Here is a 21119-nt window from a genome sequence, read left to right on the forward strand (position 1 = left end):
AGCCTCACAAGTGAAACTGTTTTTAAAACTTTAATTTCTTTCTCCTCATTTATTGTCTTTTCCGCTTGAGTTCTGGCAGCGTCCATCAATATTATTCAACATTTTACTGCACTGAGACAAACAGGAAGCTGCTAAAAACAGCAGGAAGTTAGGATCCTCCATAATAAGTCCAAAACGGGACAAAAGTATTCACAAACACCCTCAGTCACCTCCGATAATTCCATGATCATCATTGTGTTCCCTGCATTAAAATAAGTTTAAAGTCTTCTCCTCCTCCTCCCAGTGCATCATGGGAGCCACACAGTGACCTTTGTCCTTCTGGTCAGTCATCATTCATGTGAAAGTCAGTCCTCACATGGCATCGTAGAGCCCCGCCCCTCCCATGACGGTCAGTGCTTATTAGTGGGAGGGGGCAGGACCTCTCCCAGTGGTCAGAGTGGCTGCTGGACAGCTGGCCTGTGATTGGTGGGTCAGTCACTATCAGAGCCCACAGCTGACGAGCCTTTCCTCTTCCTCTTTGGAGCTTTGGGCTTCGAGTCCTCTTCCTCCTGAAACACAGGCCACACATGTCCTGAGCAGACCGGTCGTCAACCACGCGGCCGTGCCGCTGTGCATTTTCAGACGTACCGATGCGGTGCTGGACGCGGTCTCCTCCTCGTTGTTTGTGGGCGGGGCAGCTCCCTTCCGGAACCGTGGTGAGGAGACGGCGGCTTTACGGCGGGACTTTGGAGGCTTTGCCTGAGAGTCCTCGTACTCCTCGGCCAAAGCGAACAAATCACTGAACCTGTAGGTAGAGCGAATGATGTCATTATGTGCCACGTTGCTGTGTGTGTGTGTGTGTGTGTGTGTGTGTGTGTGGGCGAGTACCTCATCTTGTGTGCTTCATCACAACTGGCCTGGACGTGCTGGAGAGCCTGAAGGATTGGAGTCTGACTGAAGACTGACAGAGACAATCCATGGATCAATAACTGATGACCAGGCAGCAAGAGTGTGTGTGTGTGTGTGTGTGTGTGTGTGTGTGTGTGTGTGTGCGTGTGTGCATGGACTCACAGTTGTTCTTGGTGTTGCTCAGACTCAGTCTCAGGTTGTCCATGTGCTCCAGGATCTGTTCTAATGTCAGCTGGGCCAGTTTACTGCTGGAGCTGCGGAGACTGAGGACAGAGGTGACTGGTTACAGCTGGAACAGCCCCGGGAGCCCAGAACCAGACCCAGAACCAGAGGGTTTCATCTGTCTGTCACAATCAATGAGTCCCAGATACAATGATACACGTCCCGCATTGGCAAGGACAGAACCGCTGTCTCTGAGGACACGACCCGTCTTGGAGGACCTTACCTCTGTCTCTTGCGTGGCTGGTTGTTGTTCTTGATCAACTGGGCCTTGATGTGTTCTGCCAGAGTGTCATCATATTTAGACGCCCAATGTCTCAGGATGCTGGTAGTGAACTGGTCCTCGGGGTGGCAGGGTCGGCTGAGGACCATCTTCACCATCTCCTCACTGGGTCTGGGACACACAGGTATGTTATTATGGACAGGTGGACTACCGGAATGTTGCCAACTGTAGCTTACTTTTCTTTGCGGAGTTGAAGTAGTAGACAGGACAAAGCTTCGGGATGTTCTGTGGACAGAAGACAACGGGAGCTATAAGACTCCTGGACACACTAAACCATGTTCTGGAGATGGTTTTGGACTTCACCTTTGTATTTCAGGTGCTGCAGGATGGGGATAATGGTCTCCAGTGGGATGCTGTGAGCCAAAAACAGCTGCCAGGTACTGTACTGCTCGAAGGTCTCCCAGTCCAAGGACTGGACTGTGGACACACACGGGGCAGGATGTGAGAAACAGAACACAAGAAAAGGGTACAGGTCTTGAGGACAGGCCGAAGACGGCGCTGTCCAGGCAGCGTACGAGTGTTCCTCACTCAGAATGTTGAGCACAGAGTCCTTCCTGAACATCACCAGCGTTCCCATCATCACGTGACACATCAGCTCCTGTAGCTGCACACAAACGTGCACACAGAGTGACCTGGTTGCATGTATGTGTTGAGATGGGGTGTGTGTGTGTGTGTGTGTGTGTGGTGACAGTTACCTGTGTGGAGTCGATGACGGCAACAATCATGTTCAGCAACTCGCCACTTCTCAACGTTTCATCTGGAAACTGCAGAGAAGAAGAGGTGAATCAGGTCAGTGTAAATGTGTGTGTGCGCATGCACGTGTGGAGTTGTGTGTATGTGTGTGAGTAGAAACCTCGCTGTAAATGGAGGGTGTGAGATAACAAAGAAGCCGGATGTCGTCTTCCTGACACGCCTTCATGTCCATCATCAGACAGGTGTGCAGGTCACCCAGAGCCGTCGCCTGGGCGAACGACTCGTACAGCATCATCTTTCCATTTGCTGCTTTACTGTACAAAGACGTAAAGATGCACGTTTACAAACACCCACGTGTCCACAGCTCATTGGCTCTTAGGCGGACTCACCTGGCCTTCAGGTAGTAGAGCAGGTGGTAACCAATCTTTGGTTGTTTCTGATAGAACTCAGCCAACATGTCCAGCAACACTGAGAAGCCACTGTTGTCCTCCTGCATGGTGACCAGGGTCCTGAAGACCACACACACAGGCTTGGACACAGAGTCCTCCAGAGACCTGAAGCACAGACAGGTGAGCAGACACACAGACAGGTGAGCAGACACACAGACAGGTGAGCAGACACACAGACAGGTGAGTAAAAGGGTTGTGTTTCATGTGTGGTTTTGTTTGTGATGATTTAATTTCCCCCAGAGAATAATAGACATCATCCATCCATCCTCCATCCACCCACCCATCCACCCATCCACCCATCCATCCTCCATCCATCCATCCTATTTTAAAGCTTGGTCGTCTAGCAGTGAGCTACGATATCAAAGCCCAGGCGTGCAGGAGGACCTGCACACAGTGCCTGAGGTGTGTTGTGTGTTGGTGCCGTGTTGCGTCCTCACTCCTCAGTGATCTCCTCTGGCAGGAGATCTCCTCTAAAATGATCTTTAAACAGTTCAGCCAGACAGGAAGACATTGCTGACATCTGCTCTGAGTCAAAGTCCTCCTGTGAGATATTTTGCACGTTACTACCAAGAGGGGGGACATCACAGAGGTGCCTGAGGGCAGAGAGACAGGACCTACCTCCAGGATCAGGTCCACGATATCCTGCATCACCTCACACTGTGCCTCTGTGTCACTGTGGGGACATCGGCGTCATTGATATTTGTGCACACGCAGCTGTGAAGAGCCGTGTGAAGCTCGTCGTCCCACCTGGTTTTCTGCAGCTGCTGCACCTTCTCCTTCATGGCGTCGTCCAAGTGGTGGAGCCACGGGGTGATGTCGGCGGGCTCCTCGATCACAGCCTCTTTGATTGGATGGAATCTGAAGTCCCTCTTCTTTCCTGCAGCGATGGAGCAGATGCACACGTGACGTCATCAGTCAACAACACGTCAAAATCAGGTTTGTGAGTGTGAAAATGAATGACTGCTCAAGTTAGAAAACAACGATTCAGAACCTTGGGTAAGTCGTCCGAGTTGCTGAATGCCGTCATAGGTGCCTGGCAAAATTATTGTAAACTTTTTAGCAAACTGCAGATACAATTTAACTTTTTAATAAATACACTTTGTAATACGTTGTCTCTCTTTGTTGTCAACATATGTGACCGAGACTGTTTAAAGTTACGTAATGATGACATTTAGATCTTAATTACAAGTATGTGAGTTAGCTGTAACTGTTTCTTATGTAAGCATTGATTAGCAACTTTGACCTTCCAGTCTGTGCATGGATGCAGGTACACTTCCTCTTCCAGTTACATTGTTCATATATTTGGTTGTTGTCACCTTTGTTATTTATTTCCTCCTCATCATCACTGAAAGTTGCCTCTGTATTGTCATAGCAACCTTCTTCCTTATCCAATAAGTGGTTGTCCATCTCCAAAGAAGCGGACTCTTCCATTTTAACTGTAAAAGACACAGAAGTCATGTGATCTGCTGGGACAGTCAAGTTTCGAGTGTGTGGGTGTGTGGTCGTGTCACCTTCAGTTGGTGGGGAGGGCGAGCTGCAGAACTCAGGGAATCTCTCTCTGAGCATTGATCGCAGCTCCCGGTCCAACTTTGGATTATCAAACAGCGGAGCAAGGTGACTGGCAGACCAGTAACCAATAATCATTAATCCTCACTGTTTAGAACCAATACTGTGTGTGTGTGCACGTGTGTCTGTGTTTATCTTACGCCAACACTCTTTTTTCCATGATAAAGGTGAGCGAGTTAAAGACCCCCTGACGAACCTGAGACTCCAATGGAGGAAAGAAGTGAGGGATAATCTGAGGATGGAAGAGTTTCAGCCAATGAGGGATGGACGTGCAACCATGTGACCATCACATGAGTCTCAGTATTAAAATACACAATTCAAATGCAAACAACACACCAGACGTTCCAATTATAAAACACAGCTCATTTAAATCAAATTTTGAACCAGAAGTCGGTCAAATGGATTTACGGGGGCGGCGTGTGTTTGAGCGAGTTACCCGGCACATGAAGTCCAAGAGTGTGGCGGTGATGGCAGGATGAGGTTTCATGGAGTGATGCATCACCAGGATCGCCGGTTCTGACACACAGTAACAGAAAGGAAGTGTTCACACCCAAAACTGCCACATTTCAAGTGTGTGTGTGTTACCTATGTTCATGATGCTGTCTTTCTCTGGATTGAAGAACAACCAGTCATAGAACAGAGCCAGTTTGGCATTCGAAGCAGCAACATTTGACTGGAGAGACATAAAAAGTGGTTCATGACTGATTCTAGCAGCCGATGAGCTTCGGGAAACGACCGAGCGGACCCCCCGCCTCCTTACCGTACAGGTAGTGAGCAGCCAGCCGATAATGGCCCAGCGTGGCAAGATGTCAGAGCTAAGCACCTCATTGGATGGATGGACCACCCCACAGATGTAACGGATGAGGTCACAGCGCAGCGACTGGCTCTCAGCAGTGGACAGGTACTGTCTCTGGAACCAGTCCTGATAACGCTTCTGCTGCCCAAACCGTACCTAACCACAGGTCACGAGTTAGAGGCAAGTTCAAGGGTCACAGAGCTGAGGGGAAGGACAGGTTTGAATGGTTACCCTGGAGGTCATGAACAACAACTTAGTCTCCATGTCCGGTGTTAGCCGACAGGCCAGAAACTTCCTGGAGGTCCGAGCCGTTAACAGCTGAAGAACGCCTGAAGCATACAAGAACACACGTCAAGAGCTTATACAACCATCAGGGTTAGACCCAGCACTCACTGAAGGATTGTGGGTAATAGAGCGTTACCTGTGAACTGAGGACTGAGGACTTGGGGGTTGTGCAGCAAGTCTTTCCAAATCAGCTCCATCTCTGGGATGCGAGCAACGTTTTGGAGCAAACGAACTAGATCTCTACCGATGATCAGGCACTCCATGAACTGGGAAGAGAGAGGGGAGAATCAGCACCAGTACGAGCCCCACGTCCCAGCCCTCGGTCCTCCCCCAGCTCTTTCACCTTCTCCCTTATCATACTGGTACAGAAGTCCACCTCTTTCTGACGCAGAGGCAGCAGGTTGTTGGTGCCATGGTCGACGATCAGTCGGAGGTAGGTGTAGACGGACATGGCTATCAGCATCCCGCTCTTCAGCACCCACTCCCTGTCAGAGGAACCAGGTACCAGCCTCAACTACAGCCGCGTGTAATTTAAAACTCAAACATTTATTGTTCACGAAAATAGTTAAAATGTGTTTGTCAGGGTTAGCTTCCCCCCCCGATGGGAACTATGTGTTCATGGTGTGGTGTGAGACGTACTTCTGCTCCAACAAGATGTCCAAGACACTCTCAGCCAACCACAGGTTTTTACTGGAAATATCTCCACCTGGATGTGAACACACAACATGAGATCTCGTCCCCCGATGACTCCCGACGTCCCCAACCTGCCTGTCAGCATCTCACCTGCAATCTGTTTCAGCAGCGTCATGACAACGCCATCGGCACCCATAATGCTGCTCTTCACCAGCTCTCTGACCAGCCACACCAGCTGCACAGAACAAGGAGAAGCTGCAGGACGGCTTTGCAAATGGAAACAAACCAGCGGACATGAAAATGTCCAGACAGCGGAATTGTGCCGCAAGAACTAGGAGCTATTATCAGAACAATGTTTGGGAACTTCCTGTTCCTGTTTCAGTACAAACACCTATGAATACCACTGACCTGGACATTTGCTGACTGGCTGAGACGGTTTTTAACAAAACACCAGCAGTCACGAAATCAATTTTAATCTCAAAAAATTCCAGACACATAACCACCAATAAAGATAAAGTTTAAATCACAACATTGGTGGTTAGCTTGTGTTTATTTACAGCTCCTACAATTGGAACATGATCCACCGGCACAAAATCACTTTTTAGTGGGACTTTTGGGTTAAAGTGGAAAAATAATTATGTATATATATAGTGCAGTGTGGGTTTACCTGTGTTCTGGGGACATCTTGAAGTTTAAGGAACTTTTCCATCAGTATCTGATTGATTTTCACCAGAATCACGTTCATTCCATCTCTGTTAACCAGCGTCAGGTCTCTGTAACACTGTAACACACACCCACACAGTGATGTCACAGCGCACACAGTCAAATCCCACATTTAAATGAGGCTGACGATGTCTCACCCTCTGGGCCTGAGTTGGCTCAGTGAGGACCAGCGTGAAGAGACCAAGACAAACTTCCTCATGTTGCTGCTGACCTTTACACACCTGGCAGGTAACAGGAAGTCAGACAGTAATAATCCTACATAACTTCATAATCGTCCATGTGGTCATATCTGAGTGTTGTTATTTTAGCAGCACTGGTCAGTGTAAGTTGTCTTCTAAATGAATAAAATGTTAACATAGGTGTGTTTGTTGTGTGCTTCTTACATTGGCAGTCAGTGCGTCGTTTGCCTCCCTCTCCGACAGCCCATTGGTCATTGCCTGGACAATTCCTGAACAGCGTTCCAACCTCTAGTCACACAAACACACACTTGAGCATTTTGTGTGTGTGTTAATGTCATCAGAATGAAATGTAGAGTTTGTGTAACACAAGATCAAACTTGGTTTGTCAAAAAGATAAAGAAGCTGCTACAACAACAGTATGATACGTGTCAGTGCTGAAAACTAATATCGGATGAGTTATGTCACATTTGACATCTCAGCATATAAATAGCCACGAATGAAATACAAGCTCCGAAATGTTTCCGGTCCATCTGGCACATAAATTAACGTTTTACAAAGTTGATGCACTAAGAATGAGCCGATTTCAGCCAGTTTCACCATTGCACTCCTGACAAGGGAAACAATCTCAGCGCATGCGCAACTGTCACTTCGCTCTCATCCATGTTTATGTCGACTTAGCATGCTAGGCTAACTCCGCGTCAGCTGTGATTGCATTTCTCCACTTTGTTGTCTTTCAAAACACAGAGAGCTCACAAAAAATAGTCAGACCTGCCCTAAGCCTCAGCCTGAAAACACCACGTTCAGACTGCACTGTGATCGTGTGCACTGTAATCATGTTAGGTACTAGCTAGCAGTGCTAACTAGCCTGCTAGCTGCCGTCAGAAGTCCATCGTGTCTCTTTGTACCCAGTAAGCAAACAGGACTCAAACTGCAGCTGTCTGTATGTGAACGCACTCGGCGCGCCTAATCCGTGGTTCCGTGTTCTTTATGGACCACGGAACCAGGTCATATTACCTCCTCTAGCTCATCTTTGGCGTCCAGCTGGGTTGACACCAATAGCCGACCCTGCGGCTTCGCCTTCACCGGAGCGGGTTCCATCTGCACCCGCCGCGCCTCGCCGGGCCCCGCGGAGCTGTTAAGTACTCAGGCTCCCGGTTCTGGGAATTCTAGAAGGTTTCGTGTGTGTACTGGGGAGTTCTGTGCTTCTTCCTGCGCTGGGGCCACTGAGTGACGCGCTTTGTACACTAGCTGTGTGGTTTATAAAACTTATTTCTGGAGATAACTCACTCTCTGTCCGTGCATCACACTCTAAAATAACGGAAATCCGCAACCAGCAAGTGGAGGAAGAGGCGGGGTCTATGGTGACTTCTGACCAATCACATGTCAGATAGCTTAGAGTGACGTACATTTAGACCAATAGTAGAATAGAGACTCAGGAGCCAATCCTTGAAGAGTTCTGGTTCTTACTATGGAAGTTATACGTACACAAACAAATGTAATGTCGTAATCGTTTATAATATATAAAAAAACGTTTGACTTAAACTATCAAATATCAACTGGTTATTTTATGTTTAAAATAAGTTCAAATATGTTTAAATGTTATATGATGATTTTATTATATTTCTTCAGTAATGTTTTCATTGAGATTATTGAAAAAAATTATTAATTTTCAGAAAAGAGTGCGTTTGTGTGTCAATGAGGTGGCGTTGTTCTGTCAAATGTCCTGATCCTACTGATGTCTGTTTAACATTAATATTAATAATACACCAGTTGTCCAGAATGTTCTTCTGGGCTCACCTGACCTGTGCTCTTTTTTTACTGCTCCTCTGTGAATAAAGGTGAGGAAACTGTTGCAACTGCTGATGAAGACGAGAGGGAACTCTTTCTAGTTACTTTTACATTATAATGTGTTGTGGAGGAAAACACACACACATACAATATAGTATTAACGCAATTCACTTATTTATATTTTACAACAAATCAAATGAGTTTTGTTCACATCTCTCCACAAATACTTCTTACATTTAAAAAAAACAACAATTGTATACAGAGACATATGAATACATGCGCTGCTCTTGAGGTGGTTGTCACTCTTTGACCTCAGTGGAGTCAGAACAGGTAACGATCAGGTGCTGGCTCAGCCCGCTCGAGCACCTGAGCTCTTTAAACTATAGTCAGGGTCACTTTGCTCCCCCACAGCAGCTACATTACCTAATAGTTTCTGAATGATATGTTACAGTAGCGACAGTTTTACCCCGATTAGCTGCAGAAACGCAAAGAAAATAAATAAACACAATTAGAAACAACATAATGAAGGCTTACAAAAAAACATTCACAAATGTGGAGTCTAGATGTTTGTGTGTGCATGTGTGCGTGCGTGTGTGTGTGTGTGTGTGTGTGTGTGTGTTCACTGCCCTGACTCCAGCCACAACACTGATTATTGACAAGTGAACGAGGAACAGCAAATATTTCATGTCCATCTTGATGCTTTCTATTCATGTCAACAGTCACTGGCTCAAGACCGGTCCCTGACTTGAGCCCAGGTACTGGATCAGTTATCTGGTCCTGGAGCATTCCTGGACTGGTTCTGTTGGTCCCTTGTGGGGCAGGTCTTCAATTGCTGGTCTCTCCCAGTAGCCAGTAGGTCCTCATCAGTCCTTTTCCCTTGATCTGAATGTCTCCTCTCACCTGCAGCTGGAAACTGCTAAATTCCTGCAGAACCTGACGGGTTGCCTCTGAGATGTGGATCTTCAAAGCTGAGAGAATGAGGATATTTTAGGTTATGTGATAGCTTCCGAGGATGTGTGTGTGTGTGTGTGTGTGTGTGTGTGTGTGTGTGTGTTTTACCCTCTCCTGTGACTCCATGCGTGACGCCGTGTTGACCGTGTCTCCAAACAGACAGTAGCGTGGCATCTTGAGGCCGACCACTCCAGCACACACTGGACCTATAACCACACACACATTCTATTACAACGCCACACAAAGACACAGGTGACTACACACCCACTGACCGCTGTGAATGCCGATGCGCAGGCAAAGCTTGTGGTCAGCTCGATGTTGGATTCTGAAGTTCTTGACAGCCTCCAGCAGAGCCAGCGCCATACTGGCAACCTCACGGCCGTGCAGGTTTCCGTTCCGGACCGGCAACCCTGACACCACCATGTAGGCGTCGCCGATCGTCTCCACCTGTGGGTGGCAGCAAGCAGCGGTGTCACCCGGGTCGGTTGTTACCGCTTATCGTGGTACTTCTGAAGAGGATTGCGGCGTTTCAGGTTTACCTTGTAAACGTCAAAGTTATCGATGATGGCGTCAAAACAGGTGTAGAGGTCATTCAATAGAGTCACAACCTGCGCGTGAAGTAATGTCCAACATCTCATCAGGGGGACACACACAGACATGCTTTGATGTTGTAAAAGATCAAACAAGATGCAAAAGGCTACAACAAGCATTTTAAAGGACTCTGTGCTTTGGGATGTTCTGCTGGGTTCTACTGACCTGCAGTGGCGTGCTCTCAGCAGACAGAGCGGTGAAGCCGACGATGTCGCTGAAGTAAATCGTCACGGAGTCAAAAGCTTCGGCCTGAACCGTCTCTCCTCGCTTCAGCTGTTCCGCCACAGAACTGAGGGACAGTTAACGTCATTATACGGACCCACAGGAGCATCAGTCAGAGGAGTGAGGGGAGTTACTGTGGTAATATCTGGTACAGCAGGGCCTCCGCCTTGCGCTTCTCCTCGTGGTACGCCTGCGTACGCTCCTCTACCAGCTCCTCCAGGTTGTTTGCATACTGTTCCATTCGAGACAGAAGGTTGTCGAGAATATTGGAACCATAACCTCTGAACAGACAGACAGACAGACAGACAGACAGACAGACAGACAGACAGACAGACAGACAGACAGACAGGACATGGGTGTGAGGTCATATGATTGTCATTGGGACTCCACCACCTGCTGGATGCTCACCTGTGTTGCTTCCTAAGCAGGATCTTGATGGTGTTGAAGTCGGGTCGGTCTCCAGGTTCTTCACTCCAGCAGCGCTGCATCAGGACTCCCAACTCTTCACTGTGACTTTGTAAGCAGAAGGAGGGGCGGAGGGGCAGGGGGGAACCCTGACGCACCGCTTCAATGATCGCTGAGGACACCAGTCATCACAACAAGGCCGGGTTAGTTCATCCAGGTTGAGCATCAACCACCTCTGGCCGAGGCCCCAGCTGTTGACCCCGTCCTGTGTGTATTTACCTTTAGGACTGGGTGTGTGAGTGTCAAGGTAGAAGACCCCCCTCAACAGCGCCAATTCCTGGAGGATGATAGCAAAGCTATAAACATCCCCCTTCTGCGTTCCACACGGAGGAGGACTGTTCATCCTCAGGAGTTCTGGGGCCGTCCACAGCTTCCCTACAAAGGAGCAAGCGGATCAACTGTTGTCCAGGTGATCAGCCGGTACACCGATGTTACCCTGAACATGTCAGCAGCTGAAAGTCAGTCACCACTTTCACCGAACAAGACTGAAGTTAAAATATTCTGCTAAGAGCCGGAACCACAGAGTTCTGCTGCCGTGGTTCAGTGGGAGGAGCCACAGTGTCAAGTTATCACCCACAAACAGCTTATCCAATCACAAGCAGAGGTCAGAGGTCAAACATGCTGTTTCAAGCATTTATAAAAGCATGTTCACCATGTCTGGATATGTTAAGGTTTGTGTGAGCGTGTGTGTGTGTGAGAGTGTGTGTGAGTGTTTCTTACAGGCATAATAAGCATGACTGTCCTCATGGCAGCGGCTGGTTCTCAGACTCTGCAGACCGTAGTCAGTAATCTTCAGGACAAAGCGGCTGTCCACTACACAGTTGGATGACTTGAGGTTGCCATGGGATACGATGACGCTGTTGTGTAAGAAAAGCATGCCCTGGCAACAGAAATAATCAATAATGTGTGAGTGGGAGGCAGAAGCCGAGCAGCACAACTGTTACGGCTACTGACTGATTTATTGACCAACGTATGGTGTCTGTGTGTGTGTGTGTGTGGGACATGTTGTTACCTTGACAATGTCAATGATTAGAGAGTATCTGAACATCCAGTCCAGAGTGATGCTGTCGCTCTCCATCAGGTCCTGGGGAAGGCACACACACACACACACACACACTTTACCGAGGATTTTCAAAGCTCTACTGATCTGATGAGAAGATTCTCAACTGCTTTGTGCTTTCTCTCTCAGAGCACCAGATGCCTGAGATGCTTAAGACGACACAAAGATCAAACTCCAGAAAGCCCACGCAAACCTACAGCAGGCGGTTGCTATGACACAGCGCTGACTGTAACCAAAAGATGGGGGTAGAGCATATGAATGCAGATAAGGATCGATGCAGAAAGGCAGACGGGTACCAGGGTAATTGATACCTAAGCTGACAGACAGGAGAATGGGGTCAAGGGTCAAGGTGGTAACACAAGATGTTGTGGAAGTGCTAAAGACATGAGTGTGTATGACTGGAAATTGTTGAGGTCACATAAAAGACTGATTTAGCTGTGTTGATGCAGGAAATGTAAGTTGAAGGCTTATAAGTGGACAGAAGGGAGTTATAATAAGAGGAAAATCAAACTGTGTGTGTGTGTGTGGGGGGGGGTGTGTGTGTGTGTGTGTGTGTGTGTGTGCAGGGCATATTTGTGGAAAGGGTTAGCCAAGAAGGAGTCGTTATAAGAATGCAGCAGCACAAAGAATGAAAACAAAACTTAGATAAAGGGTTACATTAAAGACTGTTGCTACAAAGACACCCCAAGCATCCACACCACAACGGGGGGTGGGGGGGGGAACTGGGCCTGTATGAGGGCACCCACCTGCAGGCTGCCTCTGGGGCAGTACTCTGTGATGATGTACATGTTGGGATAATCAATACAGCTGCCAATGAAGCGAGTCAAGTGCTCATTCTGAACGTCTCGCATCTGCACCAACAAACAGCCCATAATTACAAACTCTAAAAGGACAAAGGTCCATTTGTCAATGTGTTAGGGGACCAGATCTGTCTTCTTACGTGCTTCAGCTCAAACAGGACTTCCCTGGTCAGTTCTATACGTTTCTTATTGATGTACTTCATGGCCGCCAGGTTTCCCTGCAACACACAGCAGCAACATCAGCCTTCAGCTCCTCCTGTGGACGTCAGACGTGTGCTGGACGTGTCTCTCTGGACCTTGTAGTATCCGATTTTGGTGTAAATCTGCAGGTTTCCCTCCATCGTCATTAGAGAACCACAGTTGGATCCTTTCTGCCGAGGACATGAAGCTGTTATGGCTGTTCCAGTCATTCAGGATCAGACCTGTGAGTCTTGACCTTGTGTGTCTTTGTTTGTGTGTTCATGTGTGTGTGTGTGTGTGTGTTACCAGAGACATGGTCAATCTGCTGCAGGCTCTCCTCAGGACTTTGTCCAGGTTGCTGATCTGGATGTCCTCCCAGGAAACCCTCCAGAGCTGAGCTGCCAGCTCATTCTCCAGCTTCAGCTTCCTTTAAAACAAACACCACAAATGACGCAGACCCCCCCCCCCACACGGGTCAGCGAGGGGCGCCGCCGTGTGTGTCTCACCTGTAGATAAAGACCGTCACAGTGACGATGATGATGAAGATGAAGCAGATCACTATGGCGACCATCTGATGCATTGTCACGGTGCCTGTAGGAGAGAGTTTACTCTGCATGTGAGGACCAACAACGTAAAATCTTTGTGGGGGGGGGGGGGGCGTACGCGTGAGGCAGGCTGGGTTGTCGTTCTTGAAGCCGCACTCGGGGACGTCTACAGGCGGAGCGCCCCCTGGCCACTGGAAGGTCAACCCTCTCTGCATGACCAGCTGTTTAAGACTGCTGTTATACACACACACCACCTGCAGCACACACACACACACACACACACACACACACACACACACACACACGTTTCTCCTGCTGAATGAATGAAGCTTTAGTTCCTGACGTCAGGATTTCTGTCGTTTTACCTGAAACTCTCCGGACTCGACATCAATCATGTCCCACACGGCAAAGTCCGTCTGTCTGTCCCCAATCTGGTCCATGTGCACGGACCCCATCACGCCTGCACAGACACGTTCATCAAGACTCCGTCTCATCTTCGTTAAATATTACGGGCTGGTTTTTTTTGAAGGGGAAAGTGGAAGTCCGCCTCGTACATACCTTCACCTCACACACGTCACTGTTTGGGACAGTGTGTATTATTGGAGGCGTCTGTTTGTGTGTGTTAGCCTGGGGGGCCTCATCGAGCCTTCAGATTATATTGTGAAAGTCATTGTCGTCCTGTTGAAAAGGGGTCGAAGGTCAAAGGCTACATGACCTTAGCGCGTCTGTCTCCTGGGTGTGGATATTTTAAAATCTTCTGCTTGTGAGCGCTGAATTATAGTCTGTCAACCAATCACAAACCTATTGCTGAAAAACTGAGCAGCAAAGCAAACAATCCCATGTTTCAACCTCAGCTGAACTTACAGCCGAGCTGCTGGTGGCCCGTCACATATTTACCTCTGCTGGTTTCTTCCACTGAACCTTCCCTTACCGAGGACTCAAACTATCCTCAAACATGCTTACATCGATGTATCAGGCAGTTTAACTGAGCAAAATGCTAATAGCAGTATGCTAACTGCTGGATTAGGCCGAACTACTGGACTAAATGTTAATTAAATGGTTCCATCAGTCATATACGACTGTAGATCATCAATCATCAGTCTCGTTCTGACACGTCATGTATTACTGGAGTTGTGGGGACATACTTCTGTACACACAACAACACTGTAGCCACTTAATTATGGTATGAAAGTCAAACAGGGCCTCATAACATGAGTAAAAACAATACAGAATTTTGGTGTTTATGGTCATTGTCCAGAGAACTGAAGTAAACCCCCCATGTGTGAGTGTGTGTGTGTGTCTCCTCTCTAATGGAGCCCACGGCAGCGGTTTTATCGGCTCCATCAACATAAACAGTCGGGTTGTTTTTAGCTCGTCTGACTTCAGAGTAATTGAATCTGTTCCTGGTATTAAACTACAGACTTTATCTCAGAAGGTTCTGTGGATCCGCTGTCGTCTGGCCATTATTTACATTTCTTCCATTCAGTCACAACATCATTTATTTATTACAGCATGTTTTCGAACACTGTTTTTAGTTGTAATTTAGGTTGTTTATTCCTAGTTCAGTTTTTTAGTTTGTCTCGTGTTAATTTTGTTGACTTTATTTTTCCATTTCACACTCAGAAGAAATGAGGTTTCTTCTCAGTTTTATTGAATCTCTCGAGTTTTATTGAATCTCTCGGACCTTTTGTGGTGGTAACGCTTGTAGGTCCTGCTGATGCCCCCTGACCTTTGACCCCTGCAGGCCGGTACCCTCAGAGTTGTGCTGCAGGAAACAGGATTTTCCCCTCTCTCGTTCTTTCTATTTTATCGCTCAGGGATCATGGAAGTCAGGACATCCCACTGTCACAAAATCGATAAACAAGGTCTCGCTGATCCACCGCTACTGATATGCTTGATTCATCCTCAGCTTATTGATTACAACCATCAGGTCACTTTAGCTTTAACGCTTATGTTAGTTGTGGAGATGAAGGTTTCAAAGCTATGACGCCTCACAGATGTGTGTGTCCATGTGTATATGTGTGTGTGTAAGTGTATACATGTGCGTACGTGTGTGTAAAATCACATTAGCTGCTCACCACCAGCTGAGTCCTGCTGTCACCGTGTCACTTCCTGCCCCCCCCTTAAACAAATATAGCATTGATGTCAGCGAGATGCTAATATGATTTGATTAAATAAAATTTGCTGCCTGGTTTTTCTGTCCTGGCCTGGTCACAGTTAATGTTTCCAACCAGATCTTTTAAACTGGCTCATCACCTCTAAGGTCCTGACCCCGTTCCTGACCAAGGTCCTGAGCCTGGTTCTGTTCCCCGAGACCGACTCAAACGGACTTCTTTCGTCTTTGTGAGAAACTGTTGGGATGATTAAGTGTCGGCTGTGTTTATCTGCCTCTAAAGCAACAGAGGAGTTATTTTATTAAAGTGATTTATTGTCCAGAACAACATCAGCAGCTGAAGAACGAGATATTTTTGTGGTCAATAAACTATAACCCGTCTGGAGTCTCGCTCATTAGTTTTCTCTGGTTCTGGTTCTGGAGTTCCACAGCTTCTTTGGTTCTGTGTGTTTTAGTGCTGGCAGACGCAGCTAATGGCCTGAGGGAAGGTTCACGCCCAGACGTACAGGAAGTGCTTCCTGACAGATGAGTGATCACTTCCTGTCTTTCCCTGTTCTGACATGAAAACAACACAACAGCCTTCAAAGTTCTGACAGTAAGATCCAAAACCATCTTTTCGGTGTTTGTGAGGCAGGAACCAGTCCGTGTTCTGGAGCTACAGCTTCATTCAACATAAAAGAGTATCATCAAAAGAAGGTTTGAAAACTAATGTTTTCATAGTGTGTCCAGTATTTATCTATTTAGTCCAGTATTTAGCATGCTAACTGGTTAGCATCAATTGGTCCTATTGGACCATGACCAATACTCCACACACACACAAGCGCACACACACACCACTCTTATGGCGTTAGCATGTTAACGTAAGGCTTTAGGGTAGCAGCTGTGGGAACATGAAGATGGACAACTGAGTCTCAAACCACCAGGCTGGACAGGAAAACCACAGCGAGCCATCTGATTGGTCGATCATGTTTCACACGCCGTCTCTAATCAGACTCTCAGCGTTGTTCTTAAACCGTCACAGCTTTTCTACTTTTTTGCAATGGACACATTTAGCTGGTCCCTAAAGGAGCTTCATGGTGAGACAGAAGCTTTCCTGACCTGAGAAGTTCCTGTTCCACATCCTCCTCGTCACCAAGCTTCCTTTGGGCCTCTGGACTCCTCTCGGTCCTGCTCTTGGTTCTGGACCTGCTCTCTGTTCACCCAGAGTCTCGTTGAGGGCCTGAGCGTACATCATCACACCATCGTAGAATCCTCCAGCTATCAGGTTGTACTGGGAGAGATGGACACCATCACAACCTGTCCCATCATGTCCTCATTCTTCAGTGACCTCTCTTCCTGTTCTTCAGACTGTTGCCTGTGTGTCTGACTGTTTCCTGTCTGACTGTTTCCTACCTCCCTGATTATTTTCTGTCTGTCTGTCTGTTTCCTACCTCTCTGATTATTTCCTGTCTGTCTGACTGTTTCCTACCTCTCTGATTATTTCCTGTCTGTCTGACTGTTTCCTGTCTGCCTGACTGTTACCCATCTGTCTGACTGTTTCCTGTCTGTCTGTTTCCTACCTCCCTGATTATTTCCTGTCTGTCTGACTGTTTCCTATCTGTCTGACTGTTTCCTGTCTGCCTGACTGTTTCCTACTTCCCTGACTGTTTCCTATCTGTCTGACTGTTTCCTGCCTTTCCACCTGTGTGTTTCTTTCCTTTGGCCCAAAGCTGTTTCAGTGTCTGCGGGTGTTACCAGGGTGTCTTGGATGGTGAAATTAAACAGCCGCTGTGCATCAATCTTCAGATTGTCAACAAACTGCTGAAACTCGGAAGTCTGAGGCTGCAGGTAAGACAACACCTTCACACTCTGAGAGACAGACAGACAGACAGACAGACAGACAGACAGACAGACAGAAGGAGAACATTACTGAACAGTAGCAGTTCTGTTGCTCCCTTTCTAGACTTCAGTTAAACTGTAGTTCTACAACGCTACTCTGGTTGGCTGTAGGTCCAGTTTTTATCAGAATCAAACGCTAGTCAGAAACTGCTGTTAGCATGCTAACTGGTTAGCATTAGCGAGTCCTTTCGTGTGATTCGAGTTAAGCGAGTTTCTGGAAATGAGAGCTGTCACCCTGAAGGCGTGGCGGGCAGCGCGGTCATGGTGGTCCCCTCTGTACCATGGTCTGATGGGACCAGCATCCCCCAAACCCTCAGCAAAGAGATCAATGAAGAAGAAAACGTAGTCCTCCATCTGCACACCCTCCATCCAGAACTGGACCATCAGGGTCCTGAAGATGCTCCAGGGACAGCAGATGTAGACCACTGCAGAGGCAGAACAGACAACAATGATGTAATAACTGATTTATTAACCCCACTGATGAGGCATGGGAACATCCCCGATGGATCGCCAGTCTTCCTCTTCTCATGTAACGTTTGACAGTTTTCATTTGATTCTGTCTTCCTGTGTTTATTTTAGAAGAAAGTTCCATGCAGAGATAATAGGGCCAGTCCCACCAAGGACCCCCAGAAGACACCAATAATATGTCTAAGTCCACAGATCAGTAAAGAGACCACAGCCGACACAGAGCAGCAGAGCTACAATCCAAGAGTCCAACAGGGAAATGAGCTCAGAAAAAAGCTGCTGATGCCCCCAGGCAGCAGAAACCTGAGGAGGAGGAGGAGGAGGAGGAGGAGGAGGAGAGGAGGAGGAGGAGAGGAGGAGGAGGAGGAGGAAGGTGAAGGTTCGTTGCAGAGGGACAAGCGTCCACACGTGACATTTCACCGATAGGCTGAGGTGGAGAAAACACACCTGAAGCTAAACAATGGCAGAAGATCTGGGATCAATATGGAATGAAGGTTCAACATGGAGACTCTGGAGGTGCTGGACAATAAAAAGGTTCTCAGGTTCTGTAGAACTTCCAGATCCATACTCCCAAATGAGCCAAAGGCCAATAAACAACAAAGGACATCACTGCTGGAAGAGGTGATTAAAAACAGCAACACCAGGAAGATGGAATAGCACACACACCTCGACCGTGGTCCCGGATCTCCTGGACCACCGTCTTGTAGTTGAAGCTGTCTACGTTGATGCTGTAGTCCTGGATGGTGATGTTGTGCTTCCCCAGGAGCGAGTACAAACCCTCCACAGCGAAGTAACACGGCCGGTCGTCGTTGTCGTCCTTGTTGTCGCTGAAGATGAGCATGGCGTGCTGCTGCCACCCGAACGTCTCCTGGATCTTCATGCCAAACTCGCCCAGCTTCTTGTGGGTGGGTCCTGTGTTGGTGACAGCGGAGTATTGGTCGAAGCCGATGGCGCGGGCGCCGGCTGTAACCATGGGAACATCCCAGTGGGTGGTGAATCGGGCTACTGGTGAAGAGGAGTAGTCACAGCCAGGGCCAATAAAGGCCCAGGGGTCATTAGACTGCTTGAGGTCAACAGCAACCAACGGCGCTATTGAGTCTGAACAGAACCCGTCTCGGTTCTCTGAGCTGCCATGAACCAGCCGCAGTTGCAGGCCTGGCAGCAGCCAGGGGTCAGAGTTCACCTCCTGCACTGCCCGGTAGAGTGCCGGCGCCACCCGAGGCCACGCCCATGCGTAGTCGGTGTTGGTCAGGGGCAAAATGGCCGCCAGAGTCACCACGGCTTGGTCCGACGTGGCGTTGACTGCACAGTCGGAGGACTCGCACAACTGGACCCGAAGGCTGAGGAGGAGCAGGAACGGGCAGATCCACCAGGGAAACATGTGGGGGAGGGGTCAGCAAACCTGCCAGATGGGGCACAACACACCAGCGAGAGTTACAACACAACCTCAGAGCCTCTGGGGCTTCTGGGAAAGTGCTCAGGCCTTCCCAGTTGAGATAAGAAGTGATGAGGGAACACAGACTTTTGGTGAATAATAATTTCAGTATTTTTTAATGTCAGTAACGCGATGATTGATGTCCTGTGGTCTGAGCACACTGGTCGAAGAGGACAGAGGCCAGTGGACTTAACTGGTCTAAAATCCCCAAAGTCAGCCACTAAATCTGTCCCACTTTGGTTAAAGACTGATTTGATGAACAAACGATCAAAAGTGATCAATGACTTAAACGATTCTGCTGCATTAATTAGCTGAATCCTGAATAAGGAACGTAAGCTGATGAAGCTGTATGTGACTTTGTGTTTGTTTGCCTGTGTGTGTGTGAGAGTGTATGTGTGTGTGCGCCATTGTTCTCTAGTCTTACGTAATCATTATGAAACAACAGAAGATATATTGAGAAGTTTCACAAACATATGAGGATGATATCTTCATCATCATGTGACTGAAATGGTTATGTGGGCGGAGCCTCGTGGGTTGATGACATCACCACAATCTTAGCTATTTTACATAAAGTGTAATAATTATTCTGCTAACACAATCCTGGGTTAAAGAGCTGCTAAGGTCACCCCAGAGGTCAGAGGTCATCAGTACCTGCGACCTAACGGTGCAACAGCATCTTCACTTAACGTGTCTTATTAGAGTCCAACCTCTTCTGTTCCACAGACGGCTGGAGGCAGACGTCACCGCCGTCTGTGGAGCCTCAAACGCTGACGTGAACGTTTCCAGACAACACTGGTCACTGAGTGGAATTTAACTGTTAATATTAGCTGAAGACAACACTGTTAGAATTAACATCGGCCACCATCACGGCAACCACAGCCCAGGCTGGCCAACATCAAGGTGCCTTTCAGGACAGTAAACACCCCCCCAGGGTGCCCTTCACCTGACTGGCCCCCACCCCTGGGAGATCATGTGCACGCAACTGGAGTCAAACATCAATATTATCACTCAACTCAGACAAAAGGGTGATTTGGGGACTCAGGAGGTTCTGCTTCGGTCTACTCTCCACAAGAAATCAGAAAAATCTGCTTTTGAAATCAGACTTTACTCCCTCAACAGCACAGGAGGAATAACAATTAGATCGTTTGAGTCAAACCCGAAGTTACCTGCTCTGATTTGCAGAGGTTCAATCTTCTTCTCCTGAAGAAGTCGCCGGCGTTTCCACAGAAAAACAAAACAAAACAAAACGGGGAGCTCGCGCGCGCACGAGGACCGTTATCAGCAGCCTCGCGCTGACACGTTTGGGCTTTTCTGTCCACAGGACACAAACATCAGTGTTCCGGTAACCGGATCGCACGCGCCAGCAGAAGGCTCGGCCACTCGCGCACGCTCCGGGCGGGAGAAGGAAGCAGACCTTCAAGTGCACGAGGGCAGTCCTAATCGTGCGGGGCGTGCGCTCGCGCCCCGACTCAGTATTCGTTTACCTTGATGAGTCCCTGTAATTCCCCCGGCGCGGCGCGAGGCTCAGAGGTGGAGGTCCGTCCGTGCGTGCGTGCGTGCGTGCGTGGAGGCGGGCTGCTCCAACACTGTTGATTTGGCCGTTTTAAAAGACAGAATTTGTCTACACAAGAACTTTCCACGAGAGCAACAGTTATAATACGTGTAATTACGGGCCAAAGAGCGCCGCCTGCTGGCAGCTGTGCAGGCTTGAGTAAAAATTCAGATGGGAGAGAATCATTGATGTCTTTAACAGCCAGGTGTAGCGTATTTGAGAAATATTAACCGTCCGAGCTGACCTGACATGAAAGTAGTCGGTGGCGCAATTCGCAACATTCAGGCATGCGCGTGCACGTGCGGTCATGAAGTTAATGAACACACAGATGTGCCCAACTCGGTTTGTTGTGTTTTAACA

The 21119-nt window shown here is 48.1% G+C and overlaps 2 protein-coding genes across 3 annotated transcripts; both read right to left on the bottom strand.

Moving 5' to 3' along the window:
• Positions 1 to 17: 17 nt before the first annotated feature.
• ints3 (integrator complex subunit 3) lies at positions 18 to 8038 on the bottom strand. Of its 2 annotated transcripts, XM_057020997.1 has the most exons (30): positions 7729 to 8038; positions 6919 to 7002; positions 6673 to 6756; positions 6480 to 6593; positions 5963 to 6047; positions 5819 to 5885; positions 5523 to 5664; positions 5316 to 5445; positions 5126 to 5223; positions 4859 to 5050; positions 4684 to 4771; positions 4535 to 4614; positions 4239 to 4330; positions 4044 to 4150; positions 3849 to 3968; positions 3524 to 3565; positions 3280 to 3409; positions 3151 to 3205; positions 2970 to 3073; positions 2473 to 2637; positions 2244 to 2397; positions 2086 to 2154; positions 1919 to 1994; positions 1694 to 1807; positions 1567 to 1615; positions 1334 to 1501; positions 1051 to 1151; positions 868 to 940; positions 628 to 784; positions 18 to 548 (listed from the first exon to the last, which is right to left on the bottom strand). In XM_057020997.1, exons 1-30 carry the CDS (start codon positions 7810 to 7812, stop codon positions 471 to 473), a joined length of 3102 nt encoding a protein of 1033 aa, XP_056876977.1. In that variant the 5' UTR covers positions 7813 to 8038; the 3' UTR covers positions 18 to 470. The 2 variants fall into 2 exon arrangements, with proteins under 2 accessions (XP_056876977.1, XP_056876978.1); XM_057020998.1 differs by lacking the exon at positions 3524 to 3565.
• A 616-nt stretch (positions 8039 to 8654) lies between these two features.
• LOC130518414 (atrial natriuretic peptide receptor 1-like) lies at positions 8655 to 20685 on the bottom strand. The gene is given in 23 exon segments (XM_057020994.1): positions 8655 to 9470; positions 9562 to 9573; positions 9576 to 9659; positions 9726 to 9900; positions 9993 to 10061; positions 10210 to 10333; positions 10401 to 10547; positions 10675 to 10843; positions 10951 to 11106; positions 11452 to 11611; positions 11744 to 11815; positions 12538 to 12642; positions 12732 to 12809; positions 12888 to 12962; positions 13078 to 13198; positions 13278 to 13362; positions 13435 to 13570; positions 13682 to 13776; positions 16528 to 16699; positions 17164 to 17277; positions 17542 to 17732; positions 18439 to 19174; positions 20374 to 20685. Coding segments are annotated over 22 exon segments (3198 nt in total). The 5' UTR covers positions 19154 to 19174; positions 20374 to 20685; the 3' UTR covers positions 8655 to 9327.
• Between the last annotated feature and the right edge of the window lie 434 nt (positions 20686 to 21119).

Source organism: Takifugu flavidus, chromosome 21 (genome assembly GCF_003711565.1).
Source record: "Takifugu flavidus isolate HTHZ2018 chromosome 21, ASM371156v2, whole genome shotgun sequence".
NCBI classification, from domain to species: Eukaryota; Metazoa; Chordata; class Actinopteri; order Tetraodontiformes; family Tetraodontidae; genus Takifugu; species Takifugu flavidus.

Excerpts from the sequence above, each read along its gene's own strand:
- ints3 (XM_057020997.1), bottom strand. The coding sequence starts at position 7,812 with ATGGAACCCGCTCCGGTGAAGGCGAAGCCGCAGGGTCGGCTATTGGTG. Across the intron at positions 5,051-5,125 it reads TGTTGTTCATGACCTCCAGG|GTACGGTTTGGGCAGCAGAA; the intron begins GTAACCATTCAA and ends ACCTGTGGTTAG. Across the intron at positions 1,152-1,333 it reads CAGCCACGCAAGAGACAGAG|TCTCCGCAGCTCCAGCAGTA; the intron begins GTAAGGTCCTCC and ends CTCTGTCCTCAG.